This window comes from Geotrypetes seraphini, chromosome 19 (assembly GCF_902459505.1).
Source record: "Geotrypetes seraphini chromosome 19, aGeoSer1.1, whole genome shotgun sequence".
NCBI classification, from domain to species: Eukaryota; Metazoa; Chordata; class Amphibia; order Gymnophiona; family Dermophiidae; genus Geotrypetes; species Geotrypetes seraphini.
The window spans coordinates 11,360,858-11,378,902 of NC_047102.1; the positions used below are offsets into that span (position 1 = coordinate 11,360,858).

At 43.0% G+C, this 18,045-nt stretch overlaps 1 protein-coding gene across 4 annotated transcripts in view; it reads left to right on the plus strand.

Moving 5' to 3' along the window:
- Positions 1 to 18,045, plus strand: part of PRDM11 (PR/SET domain 11) — an 85,968-nt gene that overhangs the window by 26,638 nt on the left and 41,285 nt on the right. For 3 of the 4 annotated variants that reach the window (XM_033928232.1, XM_033928235.1, XM_033928233.1), the window contains exons 2-5: positions 2,922 to 3,043; positions 7,415 to 7,518; positions 8,305 to 8,567; positions 11,322 to 11,389. In XM_033928232.1, the coding sequence (XP_033784123.1) occupies positions 2,928 to 3,043; positions 7,415 to 7,518; positions 8,305 to 8,567; positions 11,322 to 11,389 (551 nt within the window). In that variant the 5' untranslated portion in view covers positions 2,922 to 2,927. Of the gene's footprint in view, positions 1 to 2,921; positions 3,051 to 7,414; positions 7,519 to 8,304; positions 8,568 to 11,321; positions 11,390 to 18,045 lie in introns of all 4 variants that reach the window. The other variant, XM_033928234.1, reaches the window with a different exon arrangement.

Sequence of the window (18,045 nt, forward strand, 5' to 3'; positions counted from 1 at the left end):
AAACAGCGCCTAAAAAGATAGGTGCCGAGAAACGCAGCACATAGTTCTTGTCAGCCTTTTAGTTTGGTGCCGTTTATGGAATTGCGCCTAGCGGAAGCTAAATTAAACTTGGGCGCAAGTAGACGTCAAAATCTTAGGCACCCTCTATTTATGCCAGGGTTTTCTTAGCCTGAATACCAGCACCTAAGTCCAGTTTAGGCCCAAGATCTGCCCACGATCCACCCTTACCTGCTCCCACATTCTGGTAGGTGCCTTGAGCTAGGCTCCTACCACCCAATTCATTTAATTTTTTGACAATTATGAGCTCATTAACGATGCCGATTGAGCTAATTGACAATCCAATCCAAGTGCAGTTTATAGAATCTGGGCCTAAGTGCCTACTTTCTTTTATTAAAGCATGATAAGTAAAATGCACGCCTATAATTTAGGTGTGAGCATTTAAGGCCAGCCATAGACATAGGTATGTGCGTAACTTGTATAAGTTGCATGTGTAAGTGTGAGACCAGCCCATGTATAAACTCACCAATCAAATAACACACTCTGATTGCACTTATTTACCAAATAGTGTTTAGGTGGGATTGTAACATTATGTACGTATGTGCAGTGTTCTAATCATTTTGACACACTTTTGATGCATAATGTCGCTGCGTCCATTGTAGACTTGCCTTCTGTTTACATGTTAGTAGAACTCTGGATGATGGTGGAAGCAAAGGAATTGGTGTGTTGTCCGGGTTCAGAAGATATACTGTCGAGGTTATACTTTTAATATACTCTATGTAGAGAATTTAATCAGTGCTTTTACCCAGTTAATCGTGTTGATCCTGAATGTGTGTTATGTTAATAGGGATGCCACTCTGATTTTAAGATTGGATTATAGATAGAAATGCTATCAGGCTCGTAATCCAAAAAAGATAGATGTCCAAAGGCTAGCATAAACCAGCACTTGAGCGTCTTACTAGTTAAAACGTCCAAGTGGGCCTTCTCAAAACAGACTTTCCAGACATCTATCTGGTCTATTTCCAGTGCGTCTAAATCTTAAGGAGGGGTGTTGGAGGCATGTTTTGGGCGGGTTTCGTACTTTGACGTTCTGCAGGGATAATCAAACCTTTAACCTTAGATGTTTGGGGCTAGATCTGTTAAAATGAATAAGGATCAAAAAGATGCCCAAACTGAGCAGATGACCACTGGAAGGATTAAAGCATGACCCCCTCCTCCCCCCTTTACCGGTACTTCCCCAGTGGTCACTAACCCCCTCCCACCACCCAAAGATGTGTAAAAACCCAGCGTTTTCCATCCTGTATGACAGATTCACATGTCTCACATACTAGTTAATTCTAGGTGGCAATTTTGCAGGGGTTATGCTGGTCATCTTTGCTCAAGTAATAATCTGGACTTTCTCATTCAGCCTGGATGACACCAGCGCTTCTGGCTCTCTCATCCCCCAGCTTGGGTGACATCTGGTGGTTGTGTTGTTCCTTGCCTTGAGCACCTTATGAAAATGTGGGCTAAAAATTGAAATTTTGAAAAAAATTCATGAGTTCTCCTGTCCTTCATAGTTTCCTCTTGCCACCACCCCACCACAAAACCTCAAAGTTTCAGAATGCCAAAACTATTCTTACACTTTGGATCTCAGTGGAAAGATAGAGTTAGAGAGACAAGCATTCAGGATTCTGAAGTATTCTTGAAGACAGCAAGAAGTTATGAGTGATAACGTTGAAAGGGGATAGATTCCGTTCAAATGTAAGGAAGTTCTTCTTCACCCAGAGAGTGGTAGAAATCTGGAACGCTCTTCCGGAGTCCGTCATAGGGGAGACACCCTCCAGGGATTCAAGTAAAGGTTAGATAAGTTCCTGCTGGACCAGAACATACGCAGGTATGGCTAAACTCAGATAGGGCACTGGTCTTTGACCTAAGGGTTGCCGCAGACTGCTGGGCACGATGGACCGCACCAATCTGACCCAGCAGCAGCAATTCTTATGTTCTTATGTTAAAACTTGTGCAGTGAGTGAAATATCTCAGAAATAGCCTTTTATCTCAGGAAGAGTAGAAGTGATGGTAGTAGGAATCTTTAACGCAGGACCATTTATCTCAGACAAGCTGATTAAAGCTAAAAAAGCCTCAACACCCTGAGGTTGTGGGTTCAAACCCACGCTGCTCCTTGTGGCCCTGGGCAACTCACTTAAACCCCCCCCCCCCCCCCCATTGCCCCAGGTACACTAGATAGATTGTGAGCCCGCCAGGACAGACAGAGTAAAATGCTGGAGTACCTGAATAAATTCATGTAAACCGTTCTGAGCGTCTCTGGGAGAACGATATAGAAAACTGAATAAATAAACAGTGTGACAAGTTTCAGCCTCTGATAACCAGAGCTGGTATTGTGACATCATAATGCCTCATTCCACCAATAAGAGCCAACCTCATCAGTGATGTCACAATGGCTCCATTGTCCTAGACTTGGCTCACTTCTACTACATTTTGATTTCTGCCTTATGACTCTGGGCAAGACTGTGATAACCAGAGCTGGTATTGTGACATCATAATGCCTCATTCCACCTCATCAGTGATGTCACAATGGCTTCATTGTCCCATACGTGGCTCACTTTGGCTACATTTTGATTTCTAGAGTGGCGCAGTGGTTAAAGCTACAGCCTCAACACCTTGAGGTTATGGGTTCAAATCCAAGCTGCTCCTTGTGACCCTGGGCAAGTCACTTAATCCCCCCATTGCCCCAGGTACACTAGATAGATTGTGAGCCCGCCAGGACAGACAGAGTAAAATGCTGGAGTACCTGAATCAATTCATGTAAACCATTCTGAGCGTCTCTGGGAGAACGGTCTAGAAAATTGAATCAATAAATACCAGTGTTAGGACATTATTAGTCAATTCATCCGACTTTCTGTTTTTTCTTTTCCTCTTTTCAGGGCAGAATGAATGAAAATGTCAGGGAATGCTATTCACTACATCCCCCAGCAGCCACGGAGGACCTAGTGACGGTGAAGACTGAGGCCTGCTCTCCCCGTCATGAGGATTATACCCAGCAGTGGTAAGAGGTCTCTGTTCTTCTTTTTCATAGATGCAGATGCTGTAGCCCTCTTCCAACCTAAAGGTCATCATTTCTGCCATTGCACCCACCTCAGAGAGCTATGACTAGACACAAAAATCTGAACGCAAGGCCCCCTAGCCTGAGCAAAACTTCAAATTGTACGTGAGCCATTTTTGGTACCGATTCAGTGTCCGTTATTTTTGGAAATTTTTCGCATCTGCCTCACAGTTCCGTAACAGCCTTAACCCTTTCAGGACCAAGGGACATATTTGTCCCATAACTTTAAAATCCTATACATTTTGATTGGGATAGTCTACAGTTCAAAATTTGATATGTACGGATTCCATAGGATACTGCCTTTATGTAAACAAACTGGTTCCGACATTCATTCATTAGCGTCGTTGCCAGATTGACGAGAAGATTCACTTGCCACACTGTCCATAAGCCAGAAGTTTGATTTTTTTTTAAAAAAATAATGATATTTCACCAAAAAAAATCAATTTTTTGGCATCTGCAAGCCCTTTTTACCATAAAAATGTCGTCAAAACCACAAAAATTGGCCTACGATCCTTATGGTCCTGAAAGGGTTAATTCCCTCTGTAGGCAGATTATTGGTTGTGATATATCATATAAATGATAGCCCCCCCACTAATTGGACTCACCTTCTAGTGCTAATTCATTGCAAAATGTAGACATTGTTACGCCAAGTGATTTATAGGGGGAAGAACCTTTTAAAAAGTTCCAGAAGAATTGGCAGTAAAAATAAAATTGGCCCAAGATAACCATTGAAGATGGAACAAGATAACTACAGCAGTGGCTTGTTTAAAAGGGGAGACTGAAAAACTGAGGGATTTAGAAACAAACTTTAGAAGTGTGTTTTGTTTTTGTTTTTAATAAGTTTTTTTTTATTAGAATTTGCATAAACATATATCTTATACATATATAACACAATCCAACATACATAATATTATGTCTGATACAATATGAAATATACTATGTAGCTATATAGTCATCCAAAATAAAGGAAAAGCATATATTATAACTCAAAAATTAATAATAAAGAATTAAAACATGAATCTAGAACAACAAAACATTGGTTTTTTTAATGCATTACAACTGTTAACTGTACGCCTGTTTACTTAATTCATATTAAAATCCTTGGTTAAACCATATTAAATCATTTTGCTGTACAAAAATTTTGAAGGAAAGCTTTGCCTTATTAATCTGTTAGACTTTTTTTGAAGCGGCTAATAAATGTGATGAACTTTGACTCGCTCATATCCACATGAGAGACTTCTCGGAATATTAAAAAGTCTTTGGGTAGGAGACAGAAGACCCTACTAGCTAAAAGATATTGGTTGGTTTTTTTCTCATTGGAGAGAGGGATCTGTACTGGGATGAGTGATGTTTAATATATCTATAGATGATTTAGAAAAGGGAATGATGAGTGAAGTGAACGTTTCACATTTTTATTAAATTTTGATATTCCGCTTATCGAGCTTCTAAGCCATATACATATATAAAAATATAAAATCAGGTAACATTTTCCAAGACAGACACACTGGTACGCAATGGATGAAGGGGGAGAACTACATGTCAAATAGGATAGAAAGACATCAAAGGGTAGTACAATTGGAAGAGGGGTTAGAATCATGGGAAAGATGTAGGTTAAAGGTCATGACCAAGTTTTAGATTAAAGGTCGAAAGCATCTTTAAATAAAAACATTTTTAGTTTTGTTTTAAAACGTTCTAGTGTTGTTTCTGCAAGTAGGTCGGTGGGCAATTGCGTTCCAGAGAGCGGGAGCTGTTGCCGAGAAGATTGTTGATCGGGTCATGCTGAAGAGACAAATCGATGGGATGGTTAGGTGTTGGGTGTTTGATCTAAGAGTTCTCGTGGGGGGCGTATGAGATCAAGAGTCTGTTCAGAAATTCCAAAGATTTGTGTTGCCCGCTTTAAATCTTCCGGAGCCAGTGAGCTTTTATTAGAAGAGAAGTAACATGGTCAAATTTTTTTTGCATAATTTTCTATAAGCTTTTATTGCTGCGTTTTGTATAATTTGCATGCGCCTTAGCTCTTTTTGGGTGATTCCTTTATATAGTATGTTACAATAATCCAGGCAAGAGACGACGAGAGAATGAGCCAGAATGTTCAACGCAGAAGAATCAAGAACTTTGGAAAGGGAGCGTATCATTCGAAGTCTGTGATTTGTTGCTCATATGTCCGTTTTTTTTGTCCTGTATGACGCCCAGGAGCTTAATTGACGATGTTGTTTGCAGATGCACCCAAAATTATATTAAGTAGTTAAATCTCAAGCTGTGGCAGAAGGACCTTTTGAGACTGGGTGACAGGGGATCTAAATAACAGATAAAATGTAACGGTGACACGATGAAAGAATTGGAGTTTATTTCCCCGGCCCGCCTTTTGTGTTCCAACTGCATTTTCTCTTACCCCTCCCTGCAAGAAAGGCCTAAAAAAAAGCTTATCCTACAGAGGAACTCACTTAAGCCTGGAACTACTCCCCATCATAGGCGAAACTTAAAAACATGCATGTTCGATAAGTTTCTAACAGAGCATTAAACCCTGTGCTCTCACCGCGTGTCACTCTTCCCCCCTCCCTCAGATGACTGTAATGCCCCCTACACTATGTCCTTCCCCCGCTACTTGCGTTTGGGAATTCCTATCTACAACTTTAAATGTATCCGCAAGCTGTTTACTTGGGTTTCTTTGTAATAATTTACCATGAATGAATCCGACCCCAACTCCTAAGCTGTTTGAGTTTCAAGTTTCAAGTTTATTTACATTTGATATATCGCTTATAAAAATATCTAAGCGATGTACAATTAAAAACCAGCAGATTGTGGCATTACATGTAATTTCACTTAAGTTAGACAATTTGACAAAACAATGTGGACAAACATGATTGGGTAGGAAGGAAGGGGAAAGTTACAATTGCATTATTTGTTAGAATTTACATAGAATGGGTAATACAATAGGTATGATTAGAATGAAGCAAGAGAAAAGAAAATTAAAGACATGTAAGAATATAAAATAAATCAATTCATAAATCAAATGCATCTTGAAATAGGTAGGTTTTTAACAATTTTTTAAAAGAAATAAGATCTTTTTCATTTTTAATAAAATTTGGTAGGGAGTTCCACAAGGATGGAGCAACCACTGAAAACATATCTTTGCGTCTAGTGCCGATTATTCTTAATGAAGGAACTGAAAGCTGATTAGATAAAGATGATCTTAAGGATCGAGGAGGATTATATGGAACTAACATTTTAGAAATGAATAGGGGTTCATTTGAGATTAATGTTTTGAAAACTAGAAATAATGTTTTAAAAGTGATTCGGTGAGAAATTGGAAGCCAGTGAGATTTGATGAGTAGTGGGGTAACGTGGTCGTATTTTTTAGCTTTGTGAATTAATTTGATTGCGGTATTTTGTATAATTTGTACCTATATCCTCCCTGCTTATGTCGTCTTTAGTTAATTGTTGTGAACCGCATCAAACTTACATGGTGTATTGTGGCATACAAATAAAATTGGTTACGTTACAAAATAATACATATTGGGGGAAAATAAATCCAAACATCGGTTTCGTTTTGCCGAGTCGTATTAGCCATCGGCACCCAAGTCAAAGTTCTTGGCATCCTTATGGACAATATGTTGAAATATGAGCTCAGTGTATGATAGCAGTTAAAAAGACAAACAAAATGTTGGGCATTATTTGAACAGGGGGGGGAAGAATAAAACTAAAGGTGTCATAATACCTCTATAGAGATCAGTGGCACAATAACATCTTAAATATTGTGTGCAGCTCTTGTCTATCCTAAAACGGATATAGCAGAACTAGAAATGGTTTAGAGAAGAATAACCAAACTGATAAATAGGATGGAAAGGCTTTCGTACCAGGAAAAGTTAGAGGTTAGGGCTCTTCAACTTGGAGAAGAGGCAACTGAAGGGTCTATAAAATAATGAGTTGAGTGTAACGGGTAAGTAGTGCTAGGACTAGAGAACACAGCTAGGTAGCACCTGTAAAACAAATTGTGGAGGGAAAAAAAATATATTTTTTCACCGAGGATGTAGTGAAAGCTGTTGGCGTAGCTTGTGTCTGAAAAGGGTTTTTACATAAGTTTCTGGAGGAAAAGTCAATCAACCATTATTTGCATTGTAGCTTTGAGAAAGCCGCCGCTCATCCTTGGATGCGAGACATGGGTCTGTTTGTTAGGATCTTGCCAGGTACTCGTGACCTGAATCAGAGAAAGGATGCTGGGCTTGATGGATCTTTGGTTTGACCCCAATATTGCATTTTTATTTTTATTTTTTTCTTTTAATGCTCTAACGTGCCCTTTTGCTTCCTTCCCAGCTCTAGGATGGTCGATCACCAGTTCATGGAAATGGAACCCAAAAAACTAAAGGGAAAACGGGATTTGATCATGAGCAAGAGCTTCCAGCAAGTGGACTTCTGGTGTAAGTGCATTGGAAGACCACTTTGATTTTTCTTGACTGTTTGAAGCAGGTACATTGTAGGCCCTTTCACTAGTGCTTTATTACGTTTATTATGTCTTGTCTGTGCAAGGATTACAGGCCCCCACCCCTAGCACAGATAATGCCTGAAACTTTGTTGCCAAGTGTGTGACGAGGGTCCTGGAACGCACATAACATTTGTCCCAAATCTAAGCACTTGTGGAGCTTCTGATAGCTATTTCAGGAAAGCAGTGCCAAGAAAACACTGAAATGTGCTTATGTGGGTTACTCTACAGCAGGGGTGTCAAAGTCCCTCCTCGAGGGCCACAATCCTGTCGGGTTGTCAGGATTTCCCCAATGAATGTGCATGAGATCTATTAGCATACAATGAAAGCAGCGCATGCAAATAGATCTCATGCATATTCATTGGGGAAATCCTGAAAACCCGACTGGATTGCGGCCCTCGAGGAGGGACTTTGACACCCCTGCTCTACAAGGTTCACTTTCTCATTAGTTGATCTTTCTGTCTGATTAGCAAATTGCTGGTCATATTTTCTTGTATGCTCCTCTTTGAGCTGTCAGTAATGCAGTAGTTCTGCAGAGCTGCGAAAAGTAAGCCCGGCGCTCGTCATCAGTCGTGCAAAGGTAAAACCTACTAAGGGATGCTTAAGCCAACTGTGTAATCTCAGTTCAAACATCTGTTGTTACATGCACGAGAGGGCTGAGGTTTTCCTTTGCCTGCGTTAATTTTTCTCCTGAATTAATGCCACATTCCCTCCCCCTCAACAGTCTGTGAAGCCTGCCAGGAGTACTTTGTAGATGCGTGCCCCAACCACGGTCCTCCCGTTTTTGTGTCGGACACCCCAGTGCCAGTCGGGGTGCCGGAGCGTGCAGCGCTGACAGTGCCGACAGGGATCGAGGTAGTGAAAGAAGCCAGCGGGGAGAGCGACGTGCGGTGCCTGGACGAAGTGATTCCTAAAGGACACATCTTTGGCCCTTATGAAGGGCAGATCTCCAGCCAGGACAAGTCTGCCGGATTCTTCTCATGGCTGGTGAGTGGATTAATTTCCCACAGCTGGGAACTTGCCTTTCTGCTGGTTCTTTTGTTGTTTGGATTCAAAAAAACCAAAAATATTGCCAATACAGTAGGAAACTAAGGTAGAAAAATTGGTAAAAAAAAACCCAAAACAAAACCCCTTAGACTCCCAACGAGGATGACACCTGCAGTTTAGATTTAAATTTAAACCATCCAAATGAAGGGATTTCAATCCGGGCTCAATTAACCCTCCGTATCACAGAAAACCCTGTCATCACGTTTTTGAGTGCGTTGCTGTGGGCGGGCCTCCTGAGCGTCTATGAATTCACCAGACGCCATTGGTTTTTTTTTCGCCCTCAGATGACGCTGCTGCCGGTGGAGCAGGATTGATTGTACACTTGCTTTTAGCTAACAGACGAGTTCTCTCGTCTCTTCAGTATTCCCCACTCCTGATGAAGATTTCAAAACGGGGCCTTGTCGAGTGGAGACACAGTGGCGATATCAGCCTGAGAGGATCCAGCTAAGTTGAATTGTGTCTTAGCGGTTTGAAACTTCATTGTGATTTTTTTCTTTTACACGGTTTTTGATCATTTTTGATTGATCGATTTTTATTTTTGATTGATTTTTTTTTCTGGGGATTTAAAGCATTTCATATCTCCCTTTCTCATCTCGATGCGAATGCACACCTGCGCTTTATATTTATACATTTACATATTTGCATTAGAATTTTGTTTTGAACAAGGGAAAAGATGATGTACGGGGCAGGGTTTATTTAGACCTCAGGTCTGGTGCTAGTCGCCTATGAATACCTGCCCGGGGCTTTCTGTGATTCGAAGGGCTAATTGAGCCCGGATTGAAATCCCTTTATTTGGATCGTTTAAATTTAAATCTAAACTGCAGGAGTCATCCTCGTTGGGAGTCTAAGGGGTTTTGTTTTGGGGTTTTTTTTTTTTACCAATTATTCTACCTTAGTTTTCTTTTGTTGTATAACCACGTATTTGGTGTCTCCTCATTGGTAACCTGGGCTGAGAATTTATTGCCGTGTACTAAGTGATCAGGTCTGCACTACCAATAACAGCAAGAATAATCAATGGCACGGTGCGGGTAGGACACACCCAGGGTGGTGGCGTCCCCACGTAACCTCCTCTCCGCCCACCCGTACCTTGCGCGCCAATCCCCCGCACCCTCCTCATGTCCTCCCTTCCCATCCCCCCCCTTACCTCTTAAAATCTTCACCAGCGCGAGAAGCTTCTGCTGGCTTTTCCTCTGACGTCACTTCCTGGCCCCGCAACCCGGAAGTTACTTCAGAGGCAGCCAGGCCAGCGCGAGCAGCACACTAGAAGTAGTTGCTTGCGCTGGTGAAAATTTTAAATAGGTGTGGGGGTGGAGAGGTGCCAGCGCCCCACAAAGATTGCGCTGGGCACCCTCCCCCCCTTACTACATCACCGAGAATAACATTGCTGTGTAGAAAAAATTGTTTTCATTATGTTAAATCTAATTGAAGATAAGAATATCACTCTGTGCTATAATTAAGTGATAACTCTCCAGTGCCAAGGGATAAATTAGTCATTAAATCTTAAAACACCAAGAGGAAACTATGGCTATTCTAATCATCGTACTGCCTCACTAACAGGAAGTGTTTTAAGGCGGAGAGCATAAGTCCTGCGCGGGATTGTCGGCGCAGTTTTGTCCTACGCGGTTTTGACGTGTCACCACTCATACATTGCCTCTTGGCTAGTTCGTCCACACAGCACTCAGCCTTTTGTCGTGTAGCAGCCACGAGGTCAGAAACATGGACGCTCCATTTCAAGATTGCACCATTGAAGAACGACGTGCAGTAGTGCACTTTCTTTGGGCAAAGGGCGTGAAACCTGTGGAAATTCACTGTCTGATATTGCACCACGAATCAACGAAAGGTTTAAGAGTTAAAAGGGTTTAAAGGCAGGACGAAAAGGTGTAACTGGCAAAGGTAGTTGTAGTCACCCATCAACATCGCGCACACAAGAGCACATTGCCATGGCGGATGCCTTGATTAGAGAAGACGGACGGATAACTGTGTCTCGGTTGACTGCAAATTTGGATATCAGCTATGGATCTGCATTTGCCATAATACATGATACCTTGGGATCCAGGAAAGTCTGCGCACGATGGGTTCCCAAACAGCTTACTGATCCGCACAAGCAACAGTGTGTGGAGGTCACGACCCAGTTCTTGAAGAAGATCCGAGTATTCTGGAGAGAATTGTCACCGGCGACGAGACATGGGTGCATTACTGCGACCCGTAGAGCAAAAGACAAAGCATGATGAAGTGAAGGAAGCGGTCGAAAATCTTCTTCTCTGCAGGAATGCAGGCGCTAAATGAACGATGCAAGACATGCGTCGTCTTGCATGTGGAAAAGTGATATGTTCAGTTGATCACAGCTACTTCTATTAAAGCCGTTCAATGTATTTTGCCTTTACTTTTTGATTTGCCCTTGTATAAAGCAGAAAAAAAGTAGTCCAAAAACAGAACAGGATAATCCATTCCACACTCATGGCCTTGAATACGGGTGAATGAAAAGCCCAACATGATTGGCCGACAGACCTGCACTCAAATATCATATTCATTCTGTACTACGCAGACCAAAGCATTGGTTTTATTTTACAAATCTTTAAAAATCAATTCAATAGAAACATTTACCTCTATGGCATTAGTTGATAGAAGTGGCTGTAGTTGATATAAAAGGCACCCAATAAGTACTTAATCAAAACCATTTGGTTCCATTTACAGATTGTCGACAAGAACAACCGATACAAATCCATTGATGGGACTGATGAGACGAAAGCCAACTGGATGAGGTAGGTCCAGATACTCTCATGGCCTTTCTGGCTTCAGAAGGAAAGTCTTTCGAATCCTCGTGCACAAGGCTTGGCTTCCAAGGCTCTGTTGACGTATGCTGCTTCTTTACCGCTGACAGTGATCTGGGCCCTAATCAATCCGACATTACTGGCTATTGCTTCTTAGGGGAGACTGGGTCTTCTATTGCTGTGGGCCTTTGGGGATTGCTTTGTTGACAGATTGGTCAGTCCATCCCTGATTGCCAGCACTGTTACGCTTGGCTCACCTTTCCCAGAAGGGCAGCTCCAGAAAGCAAGACTTTCAGGGAAGGCTTTAAGGTTTGACCAACTGATGCTAGGAGTAGTGGCATAGTATAGGGTGGGACGCCATGTTGGTGGGGGCGCCGATACCCCTCCTCTTCTCCACCCCCCGCCTCTTCCCATTCTTCCCCTCCACAAGCGCGCACCCCTTCCCTTCCCTTCCCTCATTCCTTTAGTGGAAGAAGTTGTTCGTGGCGGTCAAACAGCGTGCTGTTTGTGATCCCGTCGGCCCTTCCACCGACGTCGCATCCAGGTGCCGCGCATAGGAGGGGGGATTTCAGGGGTGGGGGAGCCGACGGGGGGTCGCGAGGAGTACGTTGTCGACCGCTGGGAGCGACAACTTCAACCAGAGGTACAGGGGAAAGGAAGGGGCCACGCGCAGCAGACGAGATTGGGGAAGGAGGAGGGCGCGCTTCTCACCCTCGCTACGCCCCTTGCTAAGAGATGCTTTCTGAAGGAGCCATTCTCTGCAGCGATGCCACCCTAATGGAGGGGCTTTGTGGGTATAGACAGAGAATGTAAGGGCAGTTTGAGGTTTGGGTAGACTCCATGGATGGATGGAAAATTTAGGGAAAACGGGGGCTTTAGAGCCCATGGATTTGGGTGGTTTGAGCGAATTTGTTTTGAATTCACAGGGATCATTTCTGACTTTATTTGCTCACTGCTGTCCCTGTTCCCTTCCATCCCACTTCCAGAAAACCTCTGGAAAATGAGCTGAACTGTTTGTGAGAATTGCTTCAAGGAGAGAGGTGGGCTTCCAGAAGGGAATAGAAGCATTTTGCATATCTTGTGTTTTCAAATCTGAGGCTCAGATGCTTTTTTGTTTTTGAATTACTGAAGGATTTCCTGGTAATCCTACTTAGCAGTACCTGTGAAAAAAAAAAAGAAGGGGAGAGATGTTTGCGTACATTCCTTCCTACCTATGTACATATAGCCGCATTCATGGGATTAATTTTCAAAGGACTTGGCTTAGAAGTGGGTGGGGAGAGCTGGTTTTTCATTGCTAGGTTCCTTAATGTAATTTTCATCCTGAAACGTATAGTTTATTATTTATACATAAAAATGTACAAAACTACAAAGTACTTATGTTCCTAAATGCACCTGAGACTCTTAAGTCAGACCTTCGGCTTCCTTAAAATTTCAGCTTCATAGGCTTGGTTTTCTGTCTTAAAGAGGCACATCTTTCCTTATTAGCATAAAATACAGCCATGATCTTTATTTAATGACTGGAAAGGTTACCTTATGAAAGAGGTGAACCATCATTATCCTAAGGCACCTTCATTGGCATAGGGCAGGGGAAGGGCGGTCTTCATAGGGGCGCAACACCTGTCCTCCTCTCTGCCCCTTCTCCCCCCCCCATACCTCTGTAACATTTCTGGTGCAAGCAGCAACCCTCCTCTCCCCCCCGCCCAACCTGCTGTCGCACCAGCATCGGCTCTTTTTCTGATGTCACTTCCCGGACCTGCGCCCAGGACGTGACATCGGAGGGAGAGCCCACACAGGCACGACATCAGGTTGGGGATTGCTGCTCACGCCAGGAACGTTTCAGAGGTATGGGGGGGGGAAGGAAAGTGTTGCATGCGGCGGTGGGGGAAGGGCGGGGAAGGAGCGTTTAGGGGTGACGGAGTCAGGGAAGAGGGTGGGGGAGGGGCACTACCAACCCGGGCGCCTCTCACCCGGGCGCCACTGGGCACACCAGCAGCTAAGGCACTTTAAGCTTGAAAATCTCAGGAGAGAACAGAGGTGAGGAAGAGCTTCATAGCTTTTGTAGAGAAAGATAAATAGTAAGTGCCAGATTTTACAAAAGCCGCTGAGAATTAGGCAGTGGTAGCTAAATTTTTTAATTGAATTTTAAATACAACAATGTATAACAATAAAACAGATTTTTAAATACAATAATATTTTTAAAAAAAACAAAAAACAAGGATGCATAACAATGATACGGTATTACAAAACAAACAAACAAAAACCCCCCAACAACAGCTGCATACAATCGAAACGCAATAGGATTAATTAGAGTTATCATTCAAAACTTAACTAGAGAGGCCCACCGTCTAGTAAAACTAGCAAAATGATTTTGTTTGATTGCTATTATTTCCTCATACTTCCCAATGACGCACAGATGGTTCCACCATTCAGGAAAATTAATCTTAGAGTTATCATTCCTGTTGCCTATAATTTGATGAATGGCCAATGCAATCATGGAATCATGTCGGTAACGAGACCTCTGGGTTTGAGGAGCACAATGTGATCAATTTTAGAAGACAAAAGCAACAAATTATTAGTCGTATACAATATTGCTTGAATTCTGGCCCAAGCACTGGACCAATCGATTTGCAAGTTGGGGCATGTGTAAAGAAGATGCAATAGGGTTCCTGATTGCTGGTTACAAGACCAACCCACATCAGAAGACAAATGCAGTACTCTAGCCATCTTAGCGAGAGTCCAGTAAGCTTTATGGAAAGTAAAATAGGTGGATTGACACAGTGAGCCTAGCTGAGCGAGTCCAAAATAATTTCCAATCCACCTCCCCCTGGGTTTAAATTTAGGTCTCCCAACCATTTATGATCAAAAGGGACATCCTTTTCTCTATCAGCCTCTTTCAATGTTTTATATAGCATTGACGCCTTTTTCTTTCCTAACAATAGGGCTGTTCTACCGTCACCTAACTTAATTGGTTTAATGGGGGTTTAAGTGGCGTGATAATTGATTGCGCCAATTAAACTCTCATTACAAAAAAATACATAGCCGCAGCTACGTGGCCCCTGGGACCGGCGCCTAGGACCCTGGTGGCTAGCAGCACGTAGCGATACGAGAGCCCGGAAGTGAGCGTGTTTAGGGGGGGGGAGTGGCGCCGGACTTCAGTATCAGTTTAGGACCCTGGGCACCGGAAATTTAGGCCTTTAAAACCCTGGCTTAAGTTTACGGTGCCTGGGAGCTGCGATTCTGTAAGTGGTGACCGACATGCGACAGGCTCCCACCCGCCATGGTAGGCACCACTTACAGAATCAGGGCCTAAGGAGTTAATATTACAAGGGGTCCGAGTCAAATTTGTGTGTGCTTGGACGGGGTTGACAACTTTGCATCTGGGCCTATTCTTCCTAATACATTCACACACACACTTACACTTGCCTAAGTGCCCTGTCATAAAATTGCCATCTTTGAGGCTGTTCAGCCTGTCTCTATATCTGGGGGGGGTCCTGATATTCTCACTAGCAATCCAGAGGAAACTCTGCTAAAAAAAAAAGATCAATGCTGTAAGAATCAGGGGGAAGAATGTAAATTGACTGAACTATGTTTGCACATTATGATGAAATATGCGTGAACAAATACCACCAGAATTGCCTAGCGGTAGATACTGCCCCCTGCTGGATGCCTACCAGAAATACAGACCCATTTCTGTACATACCAGCGGTTTGATCTTTATTGTTTAGCGTTACAAATTTGTTTTATTGAGCATGAAATTTTTTTTTGTTTTTCTTTTTAACAGCAAAACATGAACTTTATATTTCTGTGACCCTCCTATTGAAGGTTAAATCGTTCTTGCTTTATTCTTTGGCTTGATAAAGAGGTTCTCAAGCAAACAAAGCTGAATGGGTTAGGAGTCCAGTCTGGTTGCTTGTGTAGAGCATGGCACAGCTTTTGCAATTGCCAGATGTTGCTTGTAGTAGCCAGAATAAAAACTGCAATACTCCGCCATTCCCTTCCCCTAAGTGAAGGAATGGAGGCTCCCTCTACCTTTCTGGTTTGGGCTGGTACAGCTTATTCCAGAAGAAAAACAGTTTAAGAATGGACTTCTATCCAATCAGTAATCTAATTAACATTGAATAATGTCTTTTTTAGATGAACGTGAATTATAAAATGTTTGAATTTCTGATCTGGGAAAGACTGGTACATCACATTTGTATATTCTGCCAAACGTTGCAAGTATACTGCAGAAGTTTTCCGAGTAAGATGTCCCTTAAATCATTATGATAAAACATGCGGTGAGGTTTAGAAGCAGGTCTAACCCTGGAAGATGTAATGACTCCAGTGGCATCCAAGAGGAGGAAAGGGTCAAAACCAGGGACTACATACAGAAGTAGAGTCAGGACAGTTTAAATTGTTGGACAACCTACTAATCAGGTTTGACCAAGAAAAAAAATGACCAATGGTAAAACCATCCCCAAACCCTGGGTTTATACCACCCTGGTAGCCCATGACCACCTCTGGCATTTGCCATGTAGTTTATTGAGTAAGCCACACCGAATGCCATTTACCCAATTGTGCTTTGTGGCATTCAACCCAAGGAACATGGCAGCTGTGACCGAGAGAAAGAGGAAGCCCAAGTTTTCCAAGGAAGAGCTGGACATTCTGGTCACTGAGGTGACCCGAAACGAAGCCATGCTGTTTGGGAGGGAGACAATGAGACTATCCCATGCTGACAGGGACAAGATCTGGGAAGGAATAGCAAGGAAAATCACCTCCGTCAGCCAGGTGCCCAGGTCTGTGAAAGACATTAAGCACAGATGGGACGACATGAAGAGGAGAACCAAAGACAAACTGGCCTTCATGCAGAGGTCCCTGTCCAGTCCAGGAGGAAGCCGCCCTCCAGCAATCGTCCTGACGGCTCATGAAAGGGCTATTGAGTCTACACTTCATTCGCGGCAAATGCATGGCTTCCGAAGAGCACACCTTGGCATGGTTGAAAGTCCCTCAACAAGCTGTGAGTATACTTCCTTAAACACTCTTTAGCCTGCACTGTGTGTCTCAGTGGCCAATAAAAGTGCTGTTTGTGTGTGGTATGAGGTGTCTGATATTTCCTTCATGCTGATTGGTCCATTATTAGTCAACAACTTTGTTTCATTTGGAGTAAAGTAGAAGAAACTGTTGCATAATCCTGAGTGGGGGAAAAAGGTCCATGTCCCTTCTCTTTTCATGTTCATTTAAAGCTCTCAGATTAGGTTTCTAGCATCTCCTATCCTTCATAATCTTATCCAAGCAACCTGGTCGTACAGGTACAATAAACATTAGGGCAGTCCAGTAATTGTTTCTAGTCATTAGAAAGTAATATAATTAATAGTATATGTTGCTGATCGGAGTTTTGCATGTAGTTTGGGCTCGCACTTTGGAGCTTAGAGGTAGAAGCTAGGTTTTAAAATGCAAGATGTAGAGCAAATGGGGCTCTCTAGTAGAGCCTAAGACGTTCTGTCTGGGCCTGAAGCAAACTTACACTCTTTGTCATTGTGGTAACAAGAGCATGGGTGGTCCTGGAGCCAAACAACGGGTACCAGTGAAGGAAAACACAATTTATGATAAGTATTGGGTAGGGGTTCTGTTCTGTTTACAAGTGGTGGAAAAATCAAACAGAAAACTAGTCTGCATATCTTGCTGTCTTCCAGCCAGTGGCACACGTTACTCTGGTCTGGTTCCTCAGCATTATCAATGTAATGTTTAGCAGTTCCTTGGGCCAAACATCTGTCATGTCTGGTTGCTTGTGTAGAGCTGAACTTGGCCTATCTGACTGTGGTAGTTGCATTTCACACATAGATGGTAGAGCCAAATGCTTTCCTCTGGGCCTCCTTAACCTAGCTGTGCCCCTGACTTTTTTACTTCCTGGACTGTGCCCTCCTTCTCCACCCTGCCCGTGTCACTTTTGCCTTGGGCAGGACTATGGGTTTTAAGGTGGCTCTGACACTGTGAAGGGAAGTGGCAGCATCGTATAGACTCTCTCTCAGTCATGTTTTGATTGACTGCTAAGAAACCAGTTATAATTCACAGTGACGGAATAGATATAAACTGTAGACTCTGTCTGATGTCACTTCCTGCAGCCCTTCAGATAATTTCTTGTTCCAGAGAATAGCAAAAGCTTTAGGACTTGATTTTAGATGTTCTCAGAAATACCCAACCTTTCCGTAACAACAGAGATCGACTTCTCTTCCTGGCCTGTCTTTATCGCGCCATCCTAGCTCATGGAATTTGCAGTAGCCCATTTCCCCAGCAACTAGTCTAATCTACTAGGAAACTCTAAACCAGCTGATTCAGAACTAGAAAATGTGGTGACCTTCACCTCCTGGGACCAACTTAATGCCCTGCTAGGAAGTGCTGTATCGCTTCACTCCCAGTTCCCTAGAGCCCAACATGGTCCGCTCTAGTCCTCGCGCTCTGGTGACATATACAGTGACGGGGGCAGTTATCACTGCAGAGGTTCAGAGCTGGTATGTGATTGTTGGTGCTGTGGACTCGGAATGAGTGTGACGACAGTTTTGAGCTGTAGACAACTAGTCATTTGTGTTTGGAGGGGTAGCGAAGACATGGAGATGCACGCTGTGTTCTGAAAGTGAGTTTTTACGCTATGTGAGAAATCGCCTGCTCAA